General features: G+C 34.2%; 1 protein-coding gene across 3 annotated transcripts in view; it reads left to right on the forward strand.

The window, feature by feature from the left end:
* Window positions 1-607: 607 nt before the first annotated feature.
* The window catches only part of LOC143245105 (patj homolog), a 548,212-nt gene continuing 526,837 nt past the window's right edge, over window positions 608-21,982 (forward strand). For all 3 annotated transcript variants that reach the window (XM_076490994.1, XM_076490995.1, XM_076490996.1), the window contains exons 1-5: window positions 608-709; window positions 11,716-11,827; window positions 12,290-12,441; window positions 14,890-15,129; window positions 17,928-18,145. In XM_076490994.1, coding sequence (XP_076347109.1) covers window positions 11,797-11,827; window positions 12,290-12,441; window positions 14,890-15,129; window positions 17,928-18,145 — 641 coding nt within the window. In that variant the 5' untranslated portion in view covers window positions 608-709; window positions 11,716-11,796. The remainder of the gene's footprint in view (window positions 710-11,715; window positions 11,828-12,289; window positions 12,442-14,889; window positions 15,130-17,927; window positions 18,146-21,982) is intronic.

A 21,982-nucleotide genomic window follows, 5' to 3' on the forward strand; every position in this document is an offset into this window, starting at 1 on the left:
TATGGTTAACTGTTTATGTATCAAAATACCCCTCTAAAGTCCGTATTCAAAATGTGTTGGTGAACGTAGGGATTTAGTTAAATGGGTTATTTACCATGCCATTTCAAAAGTACCAAATTAATATAAATTTAACAGACACACAGATAAATATTTTTGTCTCAAAATATATATTATTGTTTTAATCTGTGCTTTGTTATTTTCTGAGGAATATTGATAGTTCCAGTAATGGTATGATTTTCAAAAAGATTTAACAGGATGTGATTAACCATTGTGGTTGCTTAGCAAATCTTGTACCTTTAGAAGATTAGTATGTTTACCTCTACAGAAAACCAAGTGAAGCCTAATCGCTGCTACTGTTTCTAATGATACTCTCGAACAATCTAGTTTCTGTTTGTTTCATTATTTATTACAATGTAAACATAATATGAAAATCAATGTTGAATAAATTTAAGTAATGAACAAGTTATTAATTTGTAGCCTTATTTTTGAAATAAGAATTAGTACATTGGTGAAAAAAATTACTTTCTTACGTAAAGTTTTAGTCACGTGATCAGTAATAGTTGCTGACGTCAGGCAAATAAATACTCTCAAGTAGACCTATGTTATTGGGAATAGCACACTTACGGTTAGTCATTCTATCAGAATAAGCAAAGGAAAAAGAAAGGTCCACTAGGTGACGTACTCATCGTTGTCTTCAAAGAAGTTTAAGGTATGATATAAAAAGACAGAATTGGAGTTCGATGTATGTATTAACATTTTGTTTGCTGCTTTTCTGTTGATTAAATTTTCCCAAGCAGATAGGCTGTAGTCTGTAAGGGTTGAGAATAGCAGTTATTTGGAAGAAAAATTCTAGAAATTCCTTTTACAACATTTCGAAGGAAGAGAGAAAATACTAACTTGTAAATGCTTGTTTACGACTAGACAGATGAAAAATGTAGGCTGAACGAACAAAGAAGATCTGATTTAGAATAGCTGGACATGGGAAGTTAAGAAGAGATGCGCAAAATAGTTAAATTCGCTTACCACGGGCCTTGGCATGGCCTGGTGGTTAGTGTGTTTGTCTTGCAACTGTGGGTCGCGAGTTCGAATTCCCTGACCGAACATGCTAACCATTTTAGCCCTGTGGTCATTATAATGTGTTCAGCAATCTCACTATTCGTTGTTAAATATTGAACTAAGAGTTGGCGGTAAGTGGTGTCTCCTTCTAGTCAATTCCTTCAAATTAAGAACGCGAATAGTGTTCGAGTCGCTAGCTTTTCGCAAAACGCATCAAAACAAACGAACACGTTTATTGTGGTGGTAAGAAACATGCTGATGTAATGAATTATTTGTATAAAAAATTTCCTGACGTTTATTTTTTAAGGTTAAGATTATATTTTAGATGTTCATCAAATGTTAATCTTACTTAAACGGGACAGTTCTGTTAACTGTCTTTATTCTGTAAACATTTAACATTTAAATAAATATCGTAGATATAATGGATAATCATTACATGGACCAGCTTGCGACGTTTTTGTTTTTCGAAACTTTCAGAGCATTCTTGATTTCTCAAGATCGTTATATGTGTTTATAACTAGCGAAAATTATTATTATTAACTACCTCCCCCAATAGATGGCATCCTCATACCTCAGTAGACCAGTTCCTTAAGTGGGATAAAAATAACATTTAAGTTGTCGTTTAATAATTTTCGTCCAGAGCTGCTTACTCAGTGTCTATCTGTGCATAGTTATCCCTAAATTTGAACTGACAGATTAAAGGTAAGACAGATAGTAGAACGTACTGAAAATTCTTCGATTTATTTTGTCAGACGGAATAGTGAAATTTGACACACATTCTGACTTCACACTAACAGCTTCTAAAAGCAGAACGTATTTTTATGCAATGTAACACAAACCATAAATCTTCTGAATTCACACACTGGGCATGGTAGCCAGTAGAACAAACTGGATCATTTACGTTTGTTCACTACTTAAAATCTGCGTATAGCTTCTGATAAGCAAGAATGAGCACGCAACAAACTGTATATCGCAATACAACATAATTTACTTTAAACCGAAATATAGATTGTGCTGGTTGACTGCAGTCGGTTCTACTTGTTATGTTTTTTTTCATAATTATTTTGTACTGTTATGTAACATTAACAACCGGGTTTAGGTACCCGTGGTAGACACAGCATATATATCCCATTCTGTTGCTTTGTTCTTAATTATAAATAAACAACAAACAAAAATGCTGACAAAAAATAGACAAAAATGTCCCTGAGCATCCTGTTGCTATCCTTTATTGATAAAATTCCTTCTGAATCATTCAAAATAAGTTTTATACACGATTGTGAAAAATGGAACTGTCTATACATAAAATAATTTAATAATAATTGTTTTGTGTGCTCCAAATCATCTCGCTTCTTATACTAACTAACCCAAGAACAATCCCACATCAGTTCAATTTTCGTCTCTAACCATCCATCATGAGGAAAGCAAATACAGCCCTTTTATTTCACTGACTTAAGTTTGATGTATTTGGCAACTTTGGGCATTTAGAAATAAAAGCATAAATAAAATCCATTTGTCAAGTTTGTTATTAGCAATTATTGTAGCAGGATAATATTTTAACACTATTACAAATTTCAATTAAGAATAGTGCCATCCTTATATTTATAAAAGAAAACTACAAAATACAATTTGTTTTACACGTAACAAAACTAGATAACACAGCGGTTGAACTACACGTAGTAAAGTTTGTAGAGGAAAACTCCACTAAAAAAGTAAGAGAAGAAAACATACAAAAAGTTCTACAACATTCTTCTGTTAACTTTGTTTATTACAGAAGTTCATGAAAACATTACACCAAGTCCATCAGTTCATAGTAGTCCCTAAGATTAAACTGATAGATTAGTTTACTTGTTGTTAAACGCAATGATATACAGTGGGCTATCTTTTATCTGCCCACAACAGGTATCTAAATCTTATTTTTAATGTTAGAAGCTCTTTACCTGTCCGTTCATCCACCAGGAGGCCTAAGGCTTAAGGATGAGACAGTTACTCAACGTTAATACTCGGTTTTCACTTGTTTAACAGAACACGAGACTTTACTATTGCTCCAATAGCAGTGAACCTTTCTTAGCAAAATGGTGTAATCCGTAAATCACCTGGTGTCTAAAATGCTTGTGAGTGAAAAATCGTTTTAAAATAAATTACCATAATGCCATTACAAAGATATGAACTGACATCTTATATGGTTGAACTAAGTTGTTGTACTACCAAATGTCGTATGTTTAATGAAAATAAACCTGATACCCTTCCAGAAACGTGGACTAATGTGTTATAAAGTATGACGTTTTCTACTACATACATGTTGCAAGTTTCTGTTTTGGTTCTTTTCTAATCGTAACCGATACCTTATTAACAACGTTGTTCTTTTAAAGCTGTCTTCTACACGTTTCAGTGAAAGAAAGTATATCGTTTTCAGTGCCTTTTTTTGTAGTTTACTCCTATATAGAGCGACAATCAGACCACTACAGCTATGCCTTACGAACTAAACAATGATAAGCAAACTCAGTTGTAGCCTGAATCATATTAGATTTGGACTGGACCTTACATACACGACTATAAAATTGGGAATTCATACATTGCAGCACATGGTTGTTTTGTATTCCTGCATTTCTTTTATAAACTGAATGCCATTTTTTTTACAAAGCTTCTAATTTATTGTATGACAATAACTCTTAAATTCGAGGTTTGATGTTCGTGAAGAGCACAGCGCAGTTAATTCATTGTCTAGCTTTGTGCTGAGAAAGAAAAATATTTTCCGTTCTTTTTCACATAACTCATCTCTGCATTCATGCGAGATATTTTTAAACATTTGACCAAGCTGCTTTAATTTCTGCTCTGTTTGTTAAAACATTTTTATGATATGAAACTAGAACCATAAACATTATTGATTACATACTAGCGCACCCAGTGGCACAGCAACGGTAGGTCTGCGGACTTATACCGATAGAAACCGGGTTTCGATACCCGTAGTGGGCAGAGCACAGGTAACCCGTTGTGTTGCTTTGTGCTTAACTTCGAACAAGCAAGCAACTATACTAGTATTAAGCCAACCTACTTCCAGCAGATACTGGCAAAGATGTCGCTGCTAACAGTTCGATTGTATGGTCCAACCATTAACATCACAAAAACACAATTAAGCCATCAAAATAGTTTTTCTGGGCAGTGAGAGTCTAATGAATGAAAACAGGTTTTTTAAGACAATTATGGCTCCATTTTCAAAAAGGATATCAAATAACAGTGTCAACAAATCACAAACAAACCCTCAAACTGTTCCTTTTTTTGCATTCAAATAACAAAAATTATGCCAATAAAGAACGTTCTATAGCAAAGTAATGTTCAATAAGGTCAAGCGGCAAGATTTTTTTTGTAAAATCATTGAATGGTATCTATCAATGTTCTTTGCTCACTTTTAATTGCAATAACTTGGAAGAGGTCATATTACTCCAAGAGCACGACTATAGGCATATGTGGATCTGTTGATATATGCTGCTGAATGTCTTCCGCAATAAGAACCTTGGGCCTTACGTTCGCAGCCCAGAACGTAAATTACTTACCCTGAAGTCCTTTTAGACAACCGTTTTTAGTTTGTGTTTTTTTTATCGTAACTATATTATATATGGTGGGGCAAGAGTAACCCTACTGTTGGTTCTGGAGTAGGCATTATGAAGACAATTGAATATAATGCAATTGTCGTTTGATTTAGAGTAAGACGTTAGAAATTTATATAACATTATACAATAAACAGCTTCATAGTTATGTCTGTCTTACCCTGAATATGAATGATAAATTTGAATTTTAAACCCGTGTTGATTTTGTGAAGGCACGATGGTTAGGGCGCTCGACTCGCAATCTGAGGGTTGTGTGTTTCAATTCACGTCACCTAACATGCTCGGTCTTTCAACCGTAGGGGCGTTATATGTGATTATCAATCCCGCTTGGGTCGTTCGTTAAAGAACGACCCAAGCGTTGGCAGTTGGCAGTGTTGACTAGTTGTCTTCCCTCTAGTCTCTAACTGCAAAATTAGGGACGGCTAGCGCAGATAGCCCTCATGTAGCTTTGCGCGAAAAACGTTTTGTAAAATCTGAAATACGATATTTTATTTTTTCGGTTTTGGTTTGATTTGTCTTGAATTTCGCGCAAAACTACGCGAGGGCTATCTGGGCTAGCCGTCCCTAATTTTGCAGTGTAAGACTAGAGGGAAGGCAACCAGTCATCACCACCCACCGCCAACTCTTGGGCTACTCTTTACCAACGAAGAGTAGGACTGACCGTCACATTACAACGCCCCCGCGGCAAAAGGGCGAGAAAGTTTGGTACGATGGGGATTCAAACCCATGACCTTTAGATTACGAGTCGATTGCCTTAACCACATGTCCATGCCGGGCATATTTTTTCGGTAGATATTTTTAAATGATTCCGAAACACACCAAGTGCATTTAAAACTGGAAATTTTATAGATTTTTAGAAGTGCAAGATCAGTTTTAATACAGTTTTGTAGATCAATATTTTGCTATCTGAGGTGTCTGATATTTTTTGTTTTTTAACAAGCATAATTTATGTAAATAAGAATTTATTGCTATTTTTTTGTATTTGAGATCCTGTATTTACGTAAAGTACTGTAAAGTGTATGTTTGTTGTTTTTAAGTACAAATGCGTTGTCTGGGCTGTGCCCACCACTGGTATCGAAACCTTATCTTTAGCATCACAAACTCGGAGGCTTACTTAATTGCACATTCCACATTACATTTATATTGTTAGGCCTATTATATTGTCAACACTAAAATAATTAACCAGTTAGTTAGTTGTTTTTTCGTAGAGCAAAACCACATTGAATATCTGACTGCGAGGAACGGAACTCCTTATTTTAACATTGCAAGTCTTCAGACTTATCGCTATCCCACCGGAAGAGTGAGGCCCGGCATGGCCAGGTGGTTAAAGCACTCGACTAGTAATCCGACGGTCGCTGGTTCGAATCCCTGTCACACCAAACATGCTCACCCTTTTGGCTATGGAGGCGTTATAATGTGACGTTGGTAAAAGAGTAGCCCAAAAGTTGGCGGTTAGTGGTGATGACTACCTGCCTTCCCTCTAGTCTTACACTTCTAAAGTAGGGACGGCTAGCACAGATAGCCCTCGTGTAGCTTTGCGCGAAATTCAAAAAAATAAAGAAATAGTAACCTATTTTAAAATTACGAAGCATGTTTCTAATTAATTATATTTATCACAATACGTTGGTTTTAGGCCTATCATACTTTGTTTTTCAAAACCAAAAGAGTTATGTAATAGTATACAACCATATAATGTTCACCATATTTAGAGTTATATAATAGTATACAACCATATTATGCTCACCATAGTTAGAGTTATATAATAGTATACAACCATATTATGCTCACCATATTTAGAGTTATATAATAGTATACAACCATATTATGCTCACCATATTTAGAATTATATAATAGTATACAACCATATTATGCTCACCATATTTAGAGTTATATAATAGTATACAACCATATTATGCTCACCATATTTAGAGTTATATAATAGTATACAACCATATTATGCTCATCATATTTAGAGTTATATAATAGTATACAACCATATTATGCTCATCATATTTAGAGTTATATAATAGTATACAACCATATTATGCTCACCATATTTAGAGTTATATAATAGTATACAACCATATTATGCTCACCATATTAAAGTTATATAATAGTATACAACCATATTATGCTCACCATATTTAGAGTTATATAATAGTATACAACCATATTATGCTCACCATATTTAGAGTTATATAGTAGTATACAACCATATTATGCTCACCATATTTAGAGTTATATAATAGTATACAACCATATTATGCTCACCATATTAAAGTTATATAATAGTAAACAACCATATTATGCTCACCATATTTAATTCCGACAACGCGTTTCGCTCAATTTACAGCTAATTAGAGCGACTAGGACACACAAAACATAATAATAGTCGGAAAATTATTTTTATAAATATAACCGATTGTAATAATACTTCATTATCTTAGAAAAATTATACACATTTTCATTTCGGCTCATAGTTTTAATTATAGTCTTGATAAAAATATAATTATGATGAATGAAATAAGAAAAATAATAAAAGACATGGCTGAAGTGTCGCGGGATAGGCTGTTGTCCAGTATGAAAAACTCAAAGGAAGGACGTTAGAGCATAGGTGGCTCAGAGAGAATCATTAGAACTGAGTTGACGAGAGCAAAAATATTACACATGACATGACTGGAATAAAAACATTACGGTTGAGATGGCTGAAATAGGAACATAATGGTTGAAGCGACTAAGGACAGGAAGTGGCTTATACGTCTGGGACAATTTTATTTCGTTTGAATTTTGAACAGAGCTTTACGAGGATTTGCATTACCGTCCATAATTTCGCGTTAATAGACTAGTCAACGCAACCCACAGCCAACGTTTGGACTACTCCTGCACCAAGAAATAGTAGAATTGACCGTCACATTATAACATTATATCTCTTCCCTTCCAAGGTCGAGCATGTTCAATGAAGGGCATTCGAACCCTCGACCCTCGTATTGCGAGACGAGTGTCCTAACTATTAGGCCACGGCAGGACCCAGTGAGATAGGTAGGACAGGAATGTTACAGGATAGGACAGGGACGCTATACTGAGATTTATGATAGGAAAATACTCTGGGACAAGAATATAGTGAGAAGTATAAACGTTTAAGAAAGGAATGTCCCTGGAAACATAGAAAGTGATCAATCACAAGATGGAAGAGAAATCGTGGGTGTCATCCGTAGAAGAAAGGTTGATCTGATGTTATCCTTCTTTCGTTATTCAACGTGGAAATAAAGTGTTATTTCTCTCTATTATGTACTATGGTCCTCGTTATCATCAAAGAACTACCATGTTTACAATGTGTACTACTTCGTAATGAACTAACTGTAAGTTTGGAATGCGAATATATTGTTCATTATATTGTATGCCTTGATTAGTCCAAGGAGTACCACCAAAATAATGTTTAATTAATCAGGCTTTCAAAACGACTGTTTAATGTCTTTACGCCTTAACTTAAATTAAGCATTTAAGCTCAAGGGATAAGCACAGTAGAAATACAATACGAGTGTTTGTAAATGGAGGATTTAGAATTAAACCTTTAATTGAACTACGTGACTTTTGTATCCCGCTTTAAACCTTGACTTTTGAATTAAATTTCCCAACGAATAATTTTGCTACTATGCTTTGAACCGTGACTTATTATTTCAACCTTCTTATGAGATTCCTGATATTCTATTTAGCTGTAAATCATGACTGGGTAAGTAAACATTCTACAGAACTTTGATTCCTATTACGACTTTGAACATGAATTAAAACCATTTATATATATACAGCCTACTCAGAAAGAACAAATCGCTTTAAAAGTACCTGTTCCTCAACAAACAATTACATCCTTTTCTAATGCGTTACCAGAGTTGCATCATAACATTGTGAGAAACTTCTATCTTTTTTTAAATATCTCGTTTTGAGAAAATGTTAATCCCCTGTCTTGAATGACGATACTATATACCTGTCTTTAATGTAGCAATAAAACGTTACACGATCAGTTCCTTATAAAAAGAAACTAGACTCGTAAAACAAGGTACACATTGTGACTGGTATCACTGTCAGGTCCATCTTTTGTTATCTTTCAAAAGCACCGTAATCAGTTCTCAGTTCTTTTCCAAACGCTTACTTAAAAGCTATTTCTCTAGTAAAAATGAGAAGAGTTAAAGATTATATCTGTGTTGTTTTAAGTAATGTCGTGGCTGGGACATAGCAGAATTAAGTGGACTACATCATAGCATTCTGAAGCTTGGATTCTATTTAAACTGGACAACAAAAGTTCTTTGTACTTTGTATTTCTTTTGCGTGTGTTCAGCTGCCAACAAAATATGGCCTAGCATACTACTTTTGTATTTCTTTTGCGTGTGTTTAGCTGCCAACAAAATATGGCCTAGCATACTACTTAAGTATGAGTAAAAATTTCAAAAATGAAGACAAGTTTATTTAACCACACGAAAAAAAAGAGTATTCACCTAAGGTAATTCATATTTTGAGGGTTTTTTTATATGTATCACGAAAGAAGAATATTTACTGTCCGAAAACCCATTTCATTTTTGTGTTTCTTCATATGCATCACGAAGGAAGAATATTTACCATCAAAATACCCATTTTATTTTTGTGTTTCTTTATATGCATTACAAAGCAAGAATATTTACCATGAGAAAACCCATTTTATTTTTGTATTTCTTTATATGCATCACGAAGGAAGAATATTTACTGTCAGAAAACCCATTTTATTTTTGTGTTTTTTTATATGCATTACAAAGCAAGAATATTAAACCATGAGAAAACCCATTTTATTTTTGTATTTTTTTATATGCTTCTAACAAGTCTTTTCTGTATTTTTTGACATACAAAACGAAGGCGTAATGTTAACTATTTTATTATTGCTTTAAAAGTATAACATATTCAAAATAGTTTAACATACATGTAGATCAGGATTGCTAAACGTTTTTCTTGTACGTCATGAATAGATTATTTTAATTAGTATTTTTTATAGGAGCATTTCAGCATACACACCTTATAAAGGTTTCTTATTACTTAACCTTTTGGGTTTGGCATGCTTTGAATTTCGCGCAAAACTACATGAATGGCACCTACGCTAGCCCTCCCTAATTTAGCGATGTAAGACTAAAAGAAAGACAGCCAGTCATCACCACCCACCGCCAACTCTTGGGCTACTCTTTTACCAACGAATAGTGGGATTGACCGTAAACATTATAACACCCCCACGGCTGAAAGGACGAGCATGTTTGGTGTGACGGGGATTCGAACCTGCGATCCTCGGGTTATAAGTCGAGTGCCTTAGCCACCTGGTCATGCCAGGCCTTAACCTTTGGGCCTATTTTAAATATAAAACTACAAATTATTTATAAATTTTGATATGTAAAATTATCTGATTTCATGTGTATTATTTTGATTTTAGAACCTGGACAAAAGAAACTTTTAATTATTATTACTGTTAATTTGGAAATATCTGAATAAAATAAATGTATGTTTGGTTTGAATATTGTCCAAAGCTACACAAGGGCTATCTGCGCTATCCCTCTCTAATTTAGTAGTGAAAGACCACCCACCGCTAACACTTGGTCTACTTCTGTACCAACGAATAGTGGAATTCACTGTAGCCTTATAACGTATTCACGGCTGAAATTGCGAGTGGAGCGCCCTAACCACCTTGCCATGCCGGCTCAGAAATGTCTATAAGTGAAGAACCAGGGAAATGAATATATTACTATTAATCTGGGCTGAGCATGTCTAGAGTGAAGCGCATCAGGCCACGGATCAGAAGGTCAAAGGTTTGAGCTGTGACATATCTCTAAGTAATAACGTGAAGAGAACAATAAGAGGACAGGAGCCCATTGACAAAAAAAAGACACTTGTCAAGGATCATAAGACAACCCATCCCTGTTTTAAGTGGAGGGTTAGGGGAGACTACGGGTTACCTCTGGCACACATATGATAAAAAGAAATTAAAAAAGAAGCAAACTAATCGTCTTTTATTTTTCCTCATTTTATCTTATAAACATTTTTAAGATCTCAAACTAAGCAACAAATTATTTCACGTTAACTTTTAACATATTGAATAGTAAATCTTTATAACATATAAGTTATTATTTTATTCTAAAGACCTGAGGTTCTCTGTGTTTTGTTTACTTCAAATCTGGGTATTTTATCTACTTAATAAGTCGCAGAGGAAACAGTAAAATCGAACTATCCTTTAACAGTTATTAGCAATTTTCTGAGACTGAGAAAAATTATGGTCAGAGTTGTTAAGCCTCCTTTTCACACCCATCTTTTGTGTTTGTTTTATAGAGGGCGCTGCTCTAATTATGAGGGTCATTCCCACTACTGATAACAGTTGTTTCTGACAGCTGCTCTTCCTGTGGCTACAAATTCTGAATCAGATATGAGTGTGCTTAAATTTTGGATTTTATATTCTGACAGTCTAGCCCATGTTTTACACAGGGATTTTATCACATAATGTGTGTTTAGTTTGATTCATATGCTGTGGGATATAAAGTTATATTAACTATAAAATAAGGCTTTCATAAAAAAAAACAAATATCACCTAGTATAAGGAAGTTAAAAAGTGTTAAGTTTGTGCATTCTATTCAGTGTTTATTTGAAATACTGATCAAGACATGTCTCATATTCTTCTGTAACTTCTGTAGATATAAATATAAACACATATGTATGTTGAGCACATATAAACAAATGAAAATTTATATCAGTACCTGAACGTTTTATCTACGTACATATCTGTGCCTACTATGCACTGAAAATGGTGTTAATAAAAGGATAAAAAAAATGTTTATTCACTATTGTTCTTAAGCCTGCGTGTGGTACAATCTAAAAATTTATATACTGTGGGAAATTTATCTCTTTTGAAGTATTAATACCATCGGAATTTGCTTCTGTTGACATTGCTATACATAGTAACATACGTTTCTGACTGTAAATGTTACCACATAAACTTGTATTTTCATCCTAAGTAAGATACTCTCAAACTAAAATATAATTACATTTTCTCAAGGTTAACAAAAACTTAAAGAGGAAGTCCAACGTTGTTACACAACACCTGCCTCTTGTTGGAAATATTTCAACGTATCTTCTAATGTCAGCTTCAAGAACACTAACTCTAGAAGGTGAGTTTACTGATCTGTTAAATATGTACGTGTTTACTCACAGATAGAATATCTCTCTAACTATTACTTCTTTCTATAATACCCCGTGTAAATGTGTAACATATATCTGCTGACGTAGTTAATTACAATAAAATTGGTTGTAAGACATGTTATGTCACAACGTACATAATGTATATTTGTTGGTGATATATATCACATGCTGTGTACTTATTTCTCATCTGATGTGGTGAATATTAAACAAAAATGTAAACTTAGAATATCAGTTAACTGAAACATAGGTCAGTTACTAAGAATATCAGTCGTTCCGTTAACTGAAACATAGGTCAGTTACTAAGGAACCGATGTAGCCTGAAAAAAAAGTAAAACAATGGAATAACATTAGTATTTATTAACGTATTATATATGTGTATGTATGTGCGTCTATTTTAAATATATTGTTTCTGGTTTATTTGTCATTTTCAGGTCTGTATAAGGCTATAAGTTCTCTAGAAATGCTGGATCACGTGGTAACGAAGTCTGAAAAGAAACATGAAAAATCGAACGTAGAAGACGATATACACCACATCAAGTCAGTGTTAGAGAATCCTGGAATCGTATCTCACGTAAAGATTCTTGTAAGTTGTGTTATCTATTCTAAATAGCTTAGAACAGTCTCTGTCTTAGTTCTGCATGTCATATTTTACATTCGTTTCGTCGCAAAATATGTTGTAATACATATCTAATAAATTTTGATATTATATTGTTATTGTTGTTTTTAAATAACTACTTATTTAGATCAACTGCATGTGCCATTGATGGCAGTGCAGCTTATTTAACGGTGCACTAGTGTATTTTAACAAAGTGTATTAACACTGCTCTGACACTGTGTACAGAATAAAACTTTGGATCATATTTAGCGTAGTGGCACAGTTTATAAATAGTGTAGTTCCACTATTCCAGTGTTTTTTAACATAGCTAAACGCATTAGAAACAGCAGATTCCTATTTGTTTTAGTCAAAAATAGTAACGTGTTGTTCTTGAGAAAGTGGTAACGTATAGTAAAGAAAGGTGTATCGGCAAAATATTTCACCTGTGCAAAATCGAATTGTTTGTTTGTTTGTTTTGAATTTCGCACAAAGCTACTCGAGGGCTATCTGTGCTAGCCGTCCCTAATTTAGCAATGTAAGACTAGAAGGAAGGCAGCTAGTCATCACCACCCACCGCCAACTCTTGGGCTACTCTTTTACCAACGAATAGTTGGATTGACCGTCATATTATAACGCCCCCATGGCTGTGAGGGCGAGCATGTTTGGCGCGACCGGGATGCGAACCCACGACCCTTAGATTACGAGTCGCACGCCTTAACACGCTTGGCCATGCCGGGCCCGCAAAATCAAATAATATTCAACTTAAAGGGCAGCCATATAAATATAAAAAAGTTATATAAGTGGGCAAACTCTTTAAAAATCTAATGGAAAAATACTTAATTTAAACAAGAATAAATCGAGAGTACTTGACCCGCCTTTGTTTATTGCAACGTTAAGAAAAGTAATATTGAAAAAAATATTTATATAAATGTTAATGCTTTGTTTTTTTGTTTTTGAATTTCGCGCAAAGCTACTCGAGGTCTATCTGTGCCAGCCGTCCCTAATTTAGCAGTGTAAATCTAAAGAGAAGGCAGCTAGTCATCACCACTCACTGCCAACTCTTGGGCTACTCTTTTACCAACGAATAATGGGATTTATCGTTACATTATAACGCCCCCACAGCTGAAAAGGCGAGCATGTTTGGTGCGACAAAGATGCGAATCCGCGACCCTCAGATTACGAGTCGCACGTCTTAACCTACCTGGCCATGCCGGGCCTAATGTTTATACAATTTAAAAGTAAGTTCATCACGTCTAACTCCAGTACATCTCTCACAAAAATAAACGGAATATATAAGAAGAAAAGAACTGAATACGAGTATTGTTTAATATTAAACTACATGAATGTTTAATATTGGGCCTTATGTTAATTGTTTAATATTAAACTACATGAATGTTTAATATTGGGCCTTATGTTAATTGTTTAATATTAAACTACATGAATGTTTAATATTGGGCCTTATGTTAGTATTAGTTTGTTTGTTTTAAGATTGCGGTACAGTTGGTGCTAAAATTATTCTAAGGTTATTGAAGAGGGAGTATAACTTCCCATGAGCATTTAGAAACCACGTGCTATGTTTACGAATAGATCATACAACATATTGAAGAATAGATTACATCCAGTTGGCCCTCAGTGGCTCAGCGGTATGTCTGCGGACTTACAACGCTAAAAACCAGGTTTTGATGCAAAACACAGATAACCCATTGTGTAGCATTGTTTTTAATGCAAAACAACAATATCTAGTTTTTGTTTTGTTTTTTTTTTCATTTCGATTTGACGGTTGGGCTTAATTTAACCAAATCCTTTTAATTTAAAAATCTTTACCAATTACGAATTACAACACGAAAATGCTAAATTGCAATAAGTGTCACTTTCCAGAAATACACCTAACGGAACTTTGAAAGGAAACTCAAACGAATAAGAAATTAACCCGTGTCTGCACACTTTCCGTGATCCCACAGAGCAGAGAATAAATTTGAAATTCACAAAGTTTCGTGCACGACATAAGTTTAGGTTTTGTTTCCGTCCTAATCACAACACATTTAGCAAGAGGGAAGAGCAATCTGTGTAGTTATTAAGAGCTATAGTGTTAATTACAGCTTTAAATGCGTGTAATTAACTTTTAAAAAGTTATATTTCCTGTCATGACAAAAGTTTCTTTCAAATCATCACGAAACAAGTTTCTCAAAAACAGTAATTTTCTCTCTTTGTCCTAAGCAAAATAAATTTGGTATTAATGCGGATGTAATATGAGACTTTCTGACGTAAAGGTTATTCTGACTACCAAGTTTATTGTTCATCTATTAATTCTGTGATTTAATCTGGTTATCGATTTATTTGGGCATATTTCTCCTTTTTAAATCTGTCTGTACCAGTTTAGTTATTTATATAAGCTTTTATATTATAAGTGATTCATTGGTTATTTTCTAATTGAAGGAATCACTGAGAAGGTTAAAGGATGAAATATTACAAAATCCACAAATACTTCCTATGGATTTCCATATTGTGCCAAACACAGGCGAACTTCAATTAAGTAAAGTCGACTTCAACTCTGTCACTTCCACATGGAATTATTTCGACTTACATTCCCCTGGCTCGGTTCTTTATTCTATTTCACATAGTGGTATACCGTTGTTTGAAGAACATTCTACTGGAAGCAAAATGCACGCCTCTCCGGTGAGTTTTCTGCTTACTTAAGCATTTTTATTTATCTATATTTCTTTTGAAAATACCGAGAAACGTTGCAGAAGGCCAAACGAAATTTTTTTATAGTTCAAGTAATGTATTTTGCAGTTTCATCTCTTTCTCAATTGATAAAGTCTTGGTTAATTATTAATTTCTATATTCTCTTTTATAACTCATTGATATCAGAATATACACATACAAAAGGAAACTGAGCATTATAGTGTGTTCGGAAAGTCTGGAATTTTTAGGGATTTGCATCTTTTATTAATTTCAGACACGTGATGATGATGTCATTGTGAAATCACGAGAAAGTCGACTTAATCCTGTTGTTAATCCAAACCCTCTCGAATTACATGTACAAGATGTTAAACATATTCTGTAAAATTCGTTGAAGTGATTATGGTTTCGAGACTTTTCGATAACCCTACAGATAAATAAAACGAGATAGGAAGGAGGCAAAATGACACCAATTATTAAAGACATATTAAAGCGTATCAAAAATTGAAAGTTTTGAATGAAACAAAGGTAGTTAATCAGCTAATGACTGTTTCTTTGTTTGAAGATAAGCACAAAGCAACACAATGGACTATCTGTGCTCTGCCCACCACGGGTTTCGAAACCCGGTTTCAAACATCGTGATTCCACACACATTCTGTTGTACCTAATGAAACATGGCGCAGTTGAGCATGAACTAAAACACAGTTAATTTAATATGTTATAAAACAACTTGGATATTAAGCACATGAAAAATAATATGAAGGGTTGAATACATGTTTAACAGTAGTAGAACTGGGCACGAACAAAGCCATAATACAATACATTACGAAGAAAGCGAAGTTTTAGCAGACATGACACAACGTGGATGTTAAACATATAAAATGTTTTTGGAAAAACATAATATAACAATGTGGAGCTTGAGCACATTATCAAATAGAATGAGCCTTGAGAAACATGATAAAACAAAGTGGAGCTTGTACAAATTAACAAATAAAATGGGTCTTGAGAAACATGATAAAACAAAGTGGAACTTGAACAAATTAACAAATAAAATGGGTCTTGAGAAACATGATAAAACAAAGTGGAGCTTGTACAAATTAACAAATAAAATGGGTCTTGAGAAACATGATAAAACAAAGTGGAGCTTGTACAAATTAACAAATAAAATGAGTCTTGATAAACAAGATAAAACAAAGTGGAGCTTGTACAAATTAACAAATAAAGTGGGTCTTGAGAAACATGATAAAACGAAGTGGAGCTTGTACAAATTAACAAATAAAATGGGTTTTGAGAAACATGATAAAACAAAGTGGAGCTTGTACAAATTAACAAATAAAATGGGTCTTGAGAAACATGATAAAACAAAGTGGAGCTTGTACAAATTAACAAATAAAATGGGTCTTGAGAAACAAGATAAAACAAAGTGGAGCTTGTACAAATTAACAAATAAAATGGGTCTTGAGAAACATGATAAAACAAAGTGGAGTTTGAACACGTAATAAAAGTGAAGCTTTATCACAAGATTCAATACAATGGAAGTCGAATAAATGGTGAGACATAGTAAGATTTATTTTAAGATCAAATGTAATACAAATTATGCAAGTCGTTAAGTGTAATGGAGATTTAGGTCACGATGGAACATAATGTCGAATTATTACATTAAATACACACAGAAATATAGGACAGCACTTTATAATACATGAAAACACAGAATGTATTGAAAACACTGTGAAACATAACAACTCAGAAACTAGAAATATAAGCGAGGTTAGTGCACGTGACACAAGAGAATGGCTGTTTTAGAAATTTCGACAAATCTATTCGACCGTATTTTCAACTGATAGACTAGAGAGAAAGCTGTAATTCCATCGCCAAATCTTGGGCTTCTCTTGTCCGACCGTGTATGTGAAGTTTACCTTCAGTGTTATGGAATACATACAGCCCCTCAATGTGGAGCACATGTTTGAGTAATGGAACACGAAACATAAATTCTCTGATTCACAGTCCGGAACGGTAACCAGTGAGCCACTCTCGATCCACCATAATTAATAAACAAAGAAACGGTATTTTCAAACACGTGGCAAATCTCAGTACGCCTAATACGAATGTTGAAACGTTTCAGTTGGGAATTAGTGTATCGGGCTGCAACGTGGAAGGCCTAAGTTGTGGCGTCAATAACGCACTTCAGCTATGGATGTGTGACAGAAATGATAGTAAGTTCTCTCATTCAGTTCAAAGCTCTTGTGACGACGGTTGCACTGGTTCGTTGTCTTTCTCTGTAATTCAAAATGAAAGACGGATAAAACGTGAGTCTTAGAAGTCTTTGACATGACCGTTTAGCCCATGAGCCCATAAGGTACTTTCAGGTTTTCAATACCAATACTTCACTTCAGGTACTTAAACATTAACAAATTAAAATCAGTGCCATTATAATGACATTTAAGATTTATTAACTATATACATGTAAAATAACCTGTGGCGCACTCTGTGAACTGTTTTATTATTATGACTTGTTATTTATCTTAACATATACTATGCTCTGTTTTATAACATTTCCCATTCCTTGAAAATTGTTAAAGAAATACAGAGAAATTATTTAACATTTACTTTCGTCATTGTATGGTAAAAATAATATCTTATTGACGCTATTTTTTAACTATGTTAAAATATACTAGATTTGGCTTTACAGTATTCGTTCTGTTAAGAAAGAAACACAGATAAATTACTCAATTTTTTTCCCGTATATAGCTAACTAACTGATGCTATCTGAATTTAATTTTTTTTTTACAAAGGATGCCAGTTCTTTCAGTGTGTATAATAACCGTGCTCCTGTCTCTGGAACGGAATCTGTTATCATGAGAACGAATCATCAGGATATTTTCACGGTCCAGTTGTACAAACCAGAACCAAACGCTTTCCTTGGATTCAGTGTCGTGGGGCTTCGTAGTCAGAGAAGAGGAGAAATAGGTTTATTCGTTCAGTCAGTTCTGGATACTGGATTGGCTGGCAGGTAAGATAAATGTCTATGTGTAATTTGTGAGATAGACAAACTCTTAATTTATAAGATATGTTTGATCAAATATGCCTTGATTTTTCAACATTTTATACATCAAGAACGGTGGAAGATTCTACTGGTATTCAGTTTTATTAAAACACTGCTTCTACGTGAGTTTAAATTATTTACTTAACGAAATTTTTTATGCTTAACTTATCATAATTTAACGAATTTTTAACAGAACAAAAGTAGAAATGCTATCATTTTAAATGTGAAGAAAAGGGTTAGCAGAATGAAATATGTTTCGACTTTGGAGCTTTCGTCTTCGGGAAATGTTATTTGGAGCTTTCGTCTTTGGGAAATGTTATTTGGAACTTTCATGTCATTATTTACGGGAATATTTCAGATGCTTATCTGGGACTTCAAAATCCATTAACGGCTTACTCTAAAATCTCGATAATACTTTAGTTTTAACGTCATAAGAATTAGAATTTACCTTAATGATATATCATTTACTTGGGTGTTCCTGGTTTGTCTTAGACACTTGTAATGATAAATCTAGTGGCTCCAGCAAACGCATATCACTGACACTTAATCTTTTACATTAAGTAGAAATTCCAGAAAAAAAATTACAGCAAATTTTTCCTGGAATTGTGAACAAAGAGGCGCAAGTGAAAAGATAAACAAACTAGTTTTCTGAGACCTTTCCTCTCAAGATAGGCTTTCGTGTCACACACGTACAGATAAGCAACATGGTATAACGGATAAACAGTTCGTACTGATTTGATAAATATCGAGCTTCATAAGTCGTGGCTAAGGAAGAGATCAAAACAGCTTCATCGAAGCCAGTAGGTTAGTCTCACGTGCCTAGCGCACGTGGTGAACAAGCTAACTCGTCATCTGAACCTCTTATAACCTGCTATTATCAGTTCCTCTTTCCGATGCTATCCGAAAATGGTGGCGTGGTACGATTAACACATCCCACATTCTCCTGGTATCAGTACCAGTTTTTATTACAACTGTTACAAGGTGGTATCAGTACCAGTTTTTGCCTCTACTTTTACCATATTATATATTACGATCAACGGATTTTATACTATACTATTACCATTACCATGTTCCACAACCACTTTTACAGAATGTCCCGACAAGATTATCTGGTCATGATTTCCAATGTTATAAGTACCAATTTCAGCTACTGCTTTTACAACGTAGTATAGTTACATATCTTATATTGTGCTGTTATTGGTATCATGTTCTACATCTACCGGCTTGGCATGGCCAGGTGGTTAAGGCACTCGACTCGTAATCCGAGGATCGCGGGTTCGAATCCTTGCATCGCTAAACATGCTCGCCTTTTCAACTGAGGGGGCGTTATAATGTGACGGTCAGTTTAACTATTTGTTGGTAAAAGAGTATCCCAAGAGTTAGCGGTGGATGGTGATGACTAGCTGCCTTCCCTCTAGCCTTACACTGCCAAATTGGGGACGGCTAGCGCAGATAGCCGTCGAGTAGCTTTGCACGAAATTCAAACAAAGCAAGCCAATAAAACCAATTCACATCTACCTTTAATGAATGGCATGGTATGCTTAACTATTTCACTGTTCGATTCGTTTTGTCGGTCTGTTTGATTCTATCCGACTCTGTCTTTATCTGACTCAGTCTAAACATTTATCAGTTTATGTGTTTCTGTATTTTTGTCAATTTAATTACAACAAACTGTGTTTTTGACTATATATATTCATATTTTGTTCCTACAAATCATCTGTTCGTCTCGTTTGATTTTGTGTTTGTTGGTCGCTCCATTTTTTTTACTCGGTTTTACTGTCTCACTACCTGATGGTTAAGTATGCCTATCTAACCATCAGTTTTATTCCACCTAATTATATGGATTGTTGTGTCTGACTCACTTTTTCCTCATTCTCTTATACTTGTTTGATTTTGTTTGACTGCATACCTGTCAAATGTTTATTAACTCTCTACGATTGACTTTGTTTATTTTCTCCCCATGTGCTTGAATATCATTATTTCTTATGACTGTTTAATTTTGAGTGCTGACTATTTTCTCCACCAGTTTGATTCTTTCTGAATATATTTATCATTGGTTTATGACTATGTCTGCCTATTTCTGTTATTACTGACTGTACTGTGTTCAGTTGTTTATTTATCTGCCTGTTCTATTCTCATTGGCTATAGATATATTTACACTGTATTTTATTGTGTTTAACGTTTATCTGTCTGTTCTATTCTTACTGGTCGCATTGTGGTTTATTGTGTTTAACGTTTATCTGTCTGTTCTGTTCTTACTGGTCGCATTGTGGTTTATTGTGTTTAACGTTTATCTGTCTATTCTGTTCTTACTGGTCGCATTGTGGTTTATTGTGTTTAACGTTTATCTGTCTGTTCTGTTCTTACTGGTTGCATTGTGGTTTATTGTGTTTAACGTTTATCTGTCTGTTCTATTCTTACTAGTCGCATTGTGGTTTATTGTGTTTAACGTTTATCTGTCTGTTCTGTTCTTACTGGTCGCATTGTGGTTTATTGTGTTTAACGTTTATCTGTCTGTTCTGTTCTTACTGGTCGCATTGTGGTTTATTGTGTTTAACGTTTATCTGTCTGTTCTGTTCTTGCTGGTCGCATTGTGGTTTATTGTGTTTTACGTTTATCTGTCTGTTCTGTTCTTACTGGTCGCATTGTGGTTTATTGTGTTTAACGTTTATCTGTCTGTTCTGTTCTTACTGGTTGCATTGTGGTTTATTGTGTTTAACGTTTATCTGTCTGTTCTTACTGGTTGCATTGTGGTTTATTGTATTTAACGTTTATCTGTCTGTTCTGTTCTTACTGGTTGCATTGTGGTTTATTGTATTTAACGTTTATCTGTCTGTTCTGTTCTTACTGGTTGCATTGTGGTTTATTGTATTTAACGTTTATCTGTCTGTTCTGTTCTTACTGGTTGCATTGTGGTTTATTGTGTTAATTGTTTATTTAATTGTCCTGTTCTCACTGAATTTAAATCTTTTCTTGAACTACTGATTGTTTTTTATGCGTGTTTTATCCTTGATGATTGTTTTAACAGTGGCCGTTTGATTGTTTACTAATTTTTCTTTTCTGTTTGTGTTCCCCGGTAAACACAGCTGATAGCCCGATGTGGCTTTACTACAATAAAAACACTAACACACCTCTCTATTGAATCTGACTTTATATTTACACATTTGTTCACCTTAAAATTGGTTGATTATATTTCATTTATAGAATTCTGTAGTTTAACTTAAAGTCTTGGTAAAATAAGATTGTTTTTGCTCAATAGTTGCAACTGTAGGAATTACACAGAGCTCGAGCCAGCATATTTCGACAATTGGTATATCCTAGGGTTTTAATTTCGTAATTACTTTTAATCTCTTTGTTTCGTGTGAAGTAAAACAGAGATGTACGGACATGTGTTTAAGATATTCAGACTTTGAGTTTACATTTTGACTTATCTTTAGTATATCATCTCAGAGTTTAATTAGCTACAAAAACATTTATGGATGGTGACAGATATTCATTGTTTCTTTGGAGTTAAACGCAAAGTTACGCAACGGGTTATCTGTGCTGTGTTCACCACAGGTATCGAAACCCATCTTATAGCATTATAAGTCCACAGACTCGCTACTGTATTGCTAGTGATGTTGACAACTATTTTTGGGATTAAATTTCGCTTTACGTAATGTAACAAGTCTACATTCTGTGCATTAGCAGTTTTTTTTTACATAAATTATATTTAAGTACTTAATACAGATATGCAAGTAAAATAGCATTAATATGGCTCGGCATGGCCAAGCGTGTTCAGGCGTTCGACTAGTAATCCGAGGC

Source organism: Tachypleus tridentatus, chromosome 2 (assembly GCF_004210375.1).
Source record: "Tachypleus tridentatus isolate NWPU-2018 chromosome 2, ASM421037v1, whole genome shotgun sequence".
In the NCBI taxonomy this organism is placed as follows: Eukaryota; Metazoa; Arthropoda; class Merostomata; order Xiphosura; family Limulidae; genus Tachypleus; species Tachypleus tridentatus.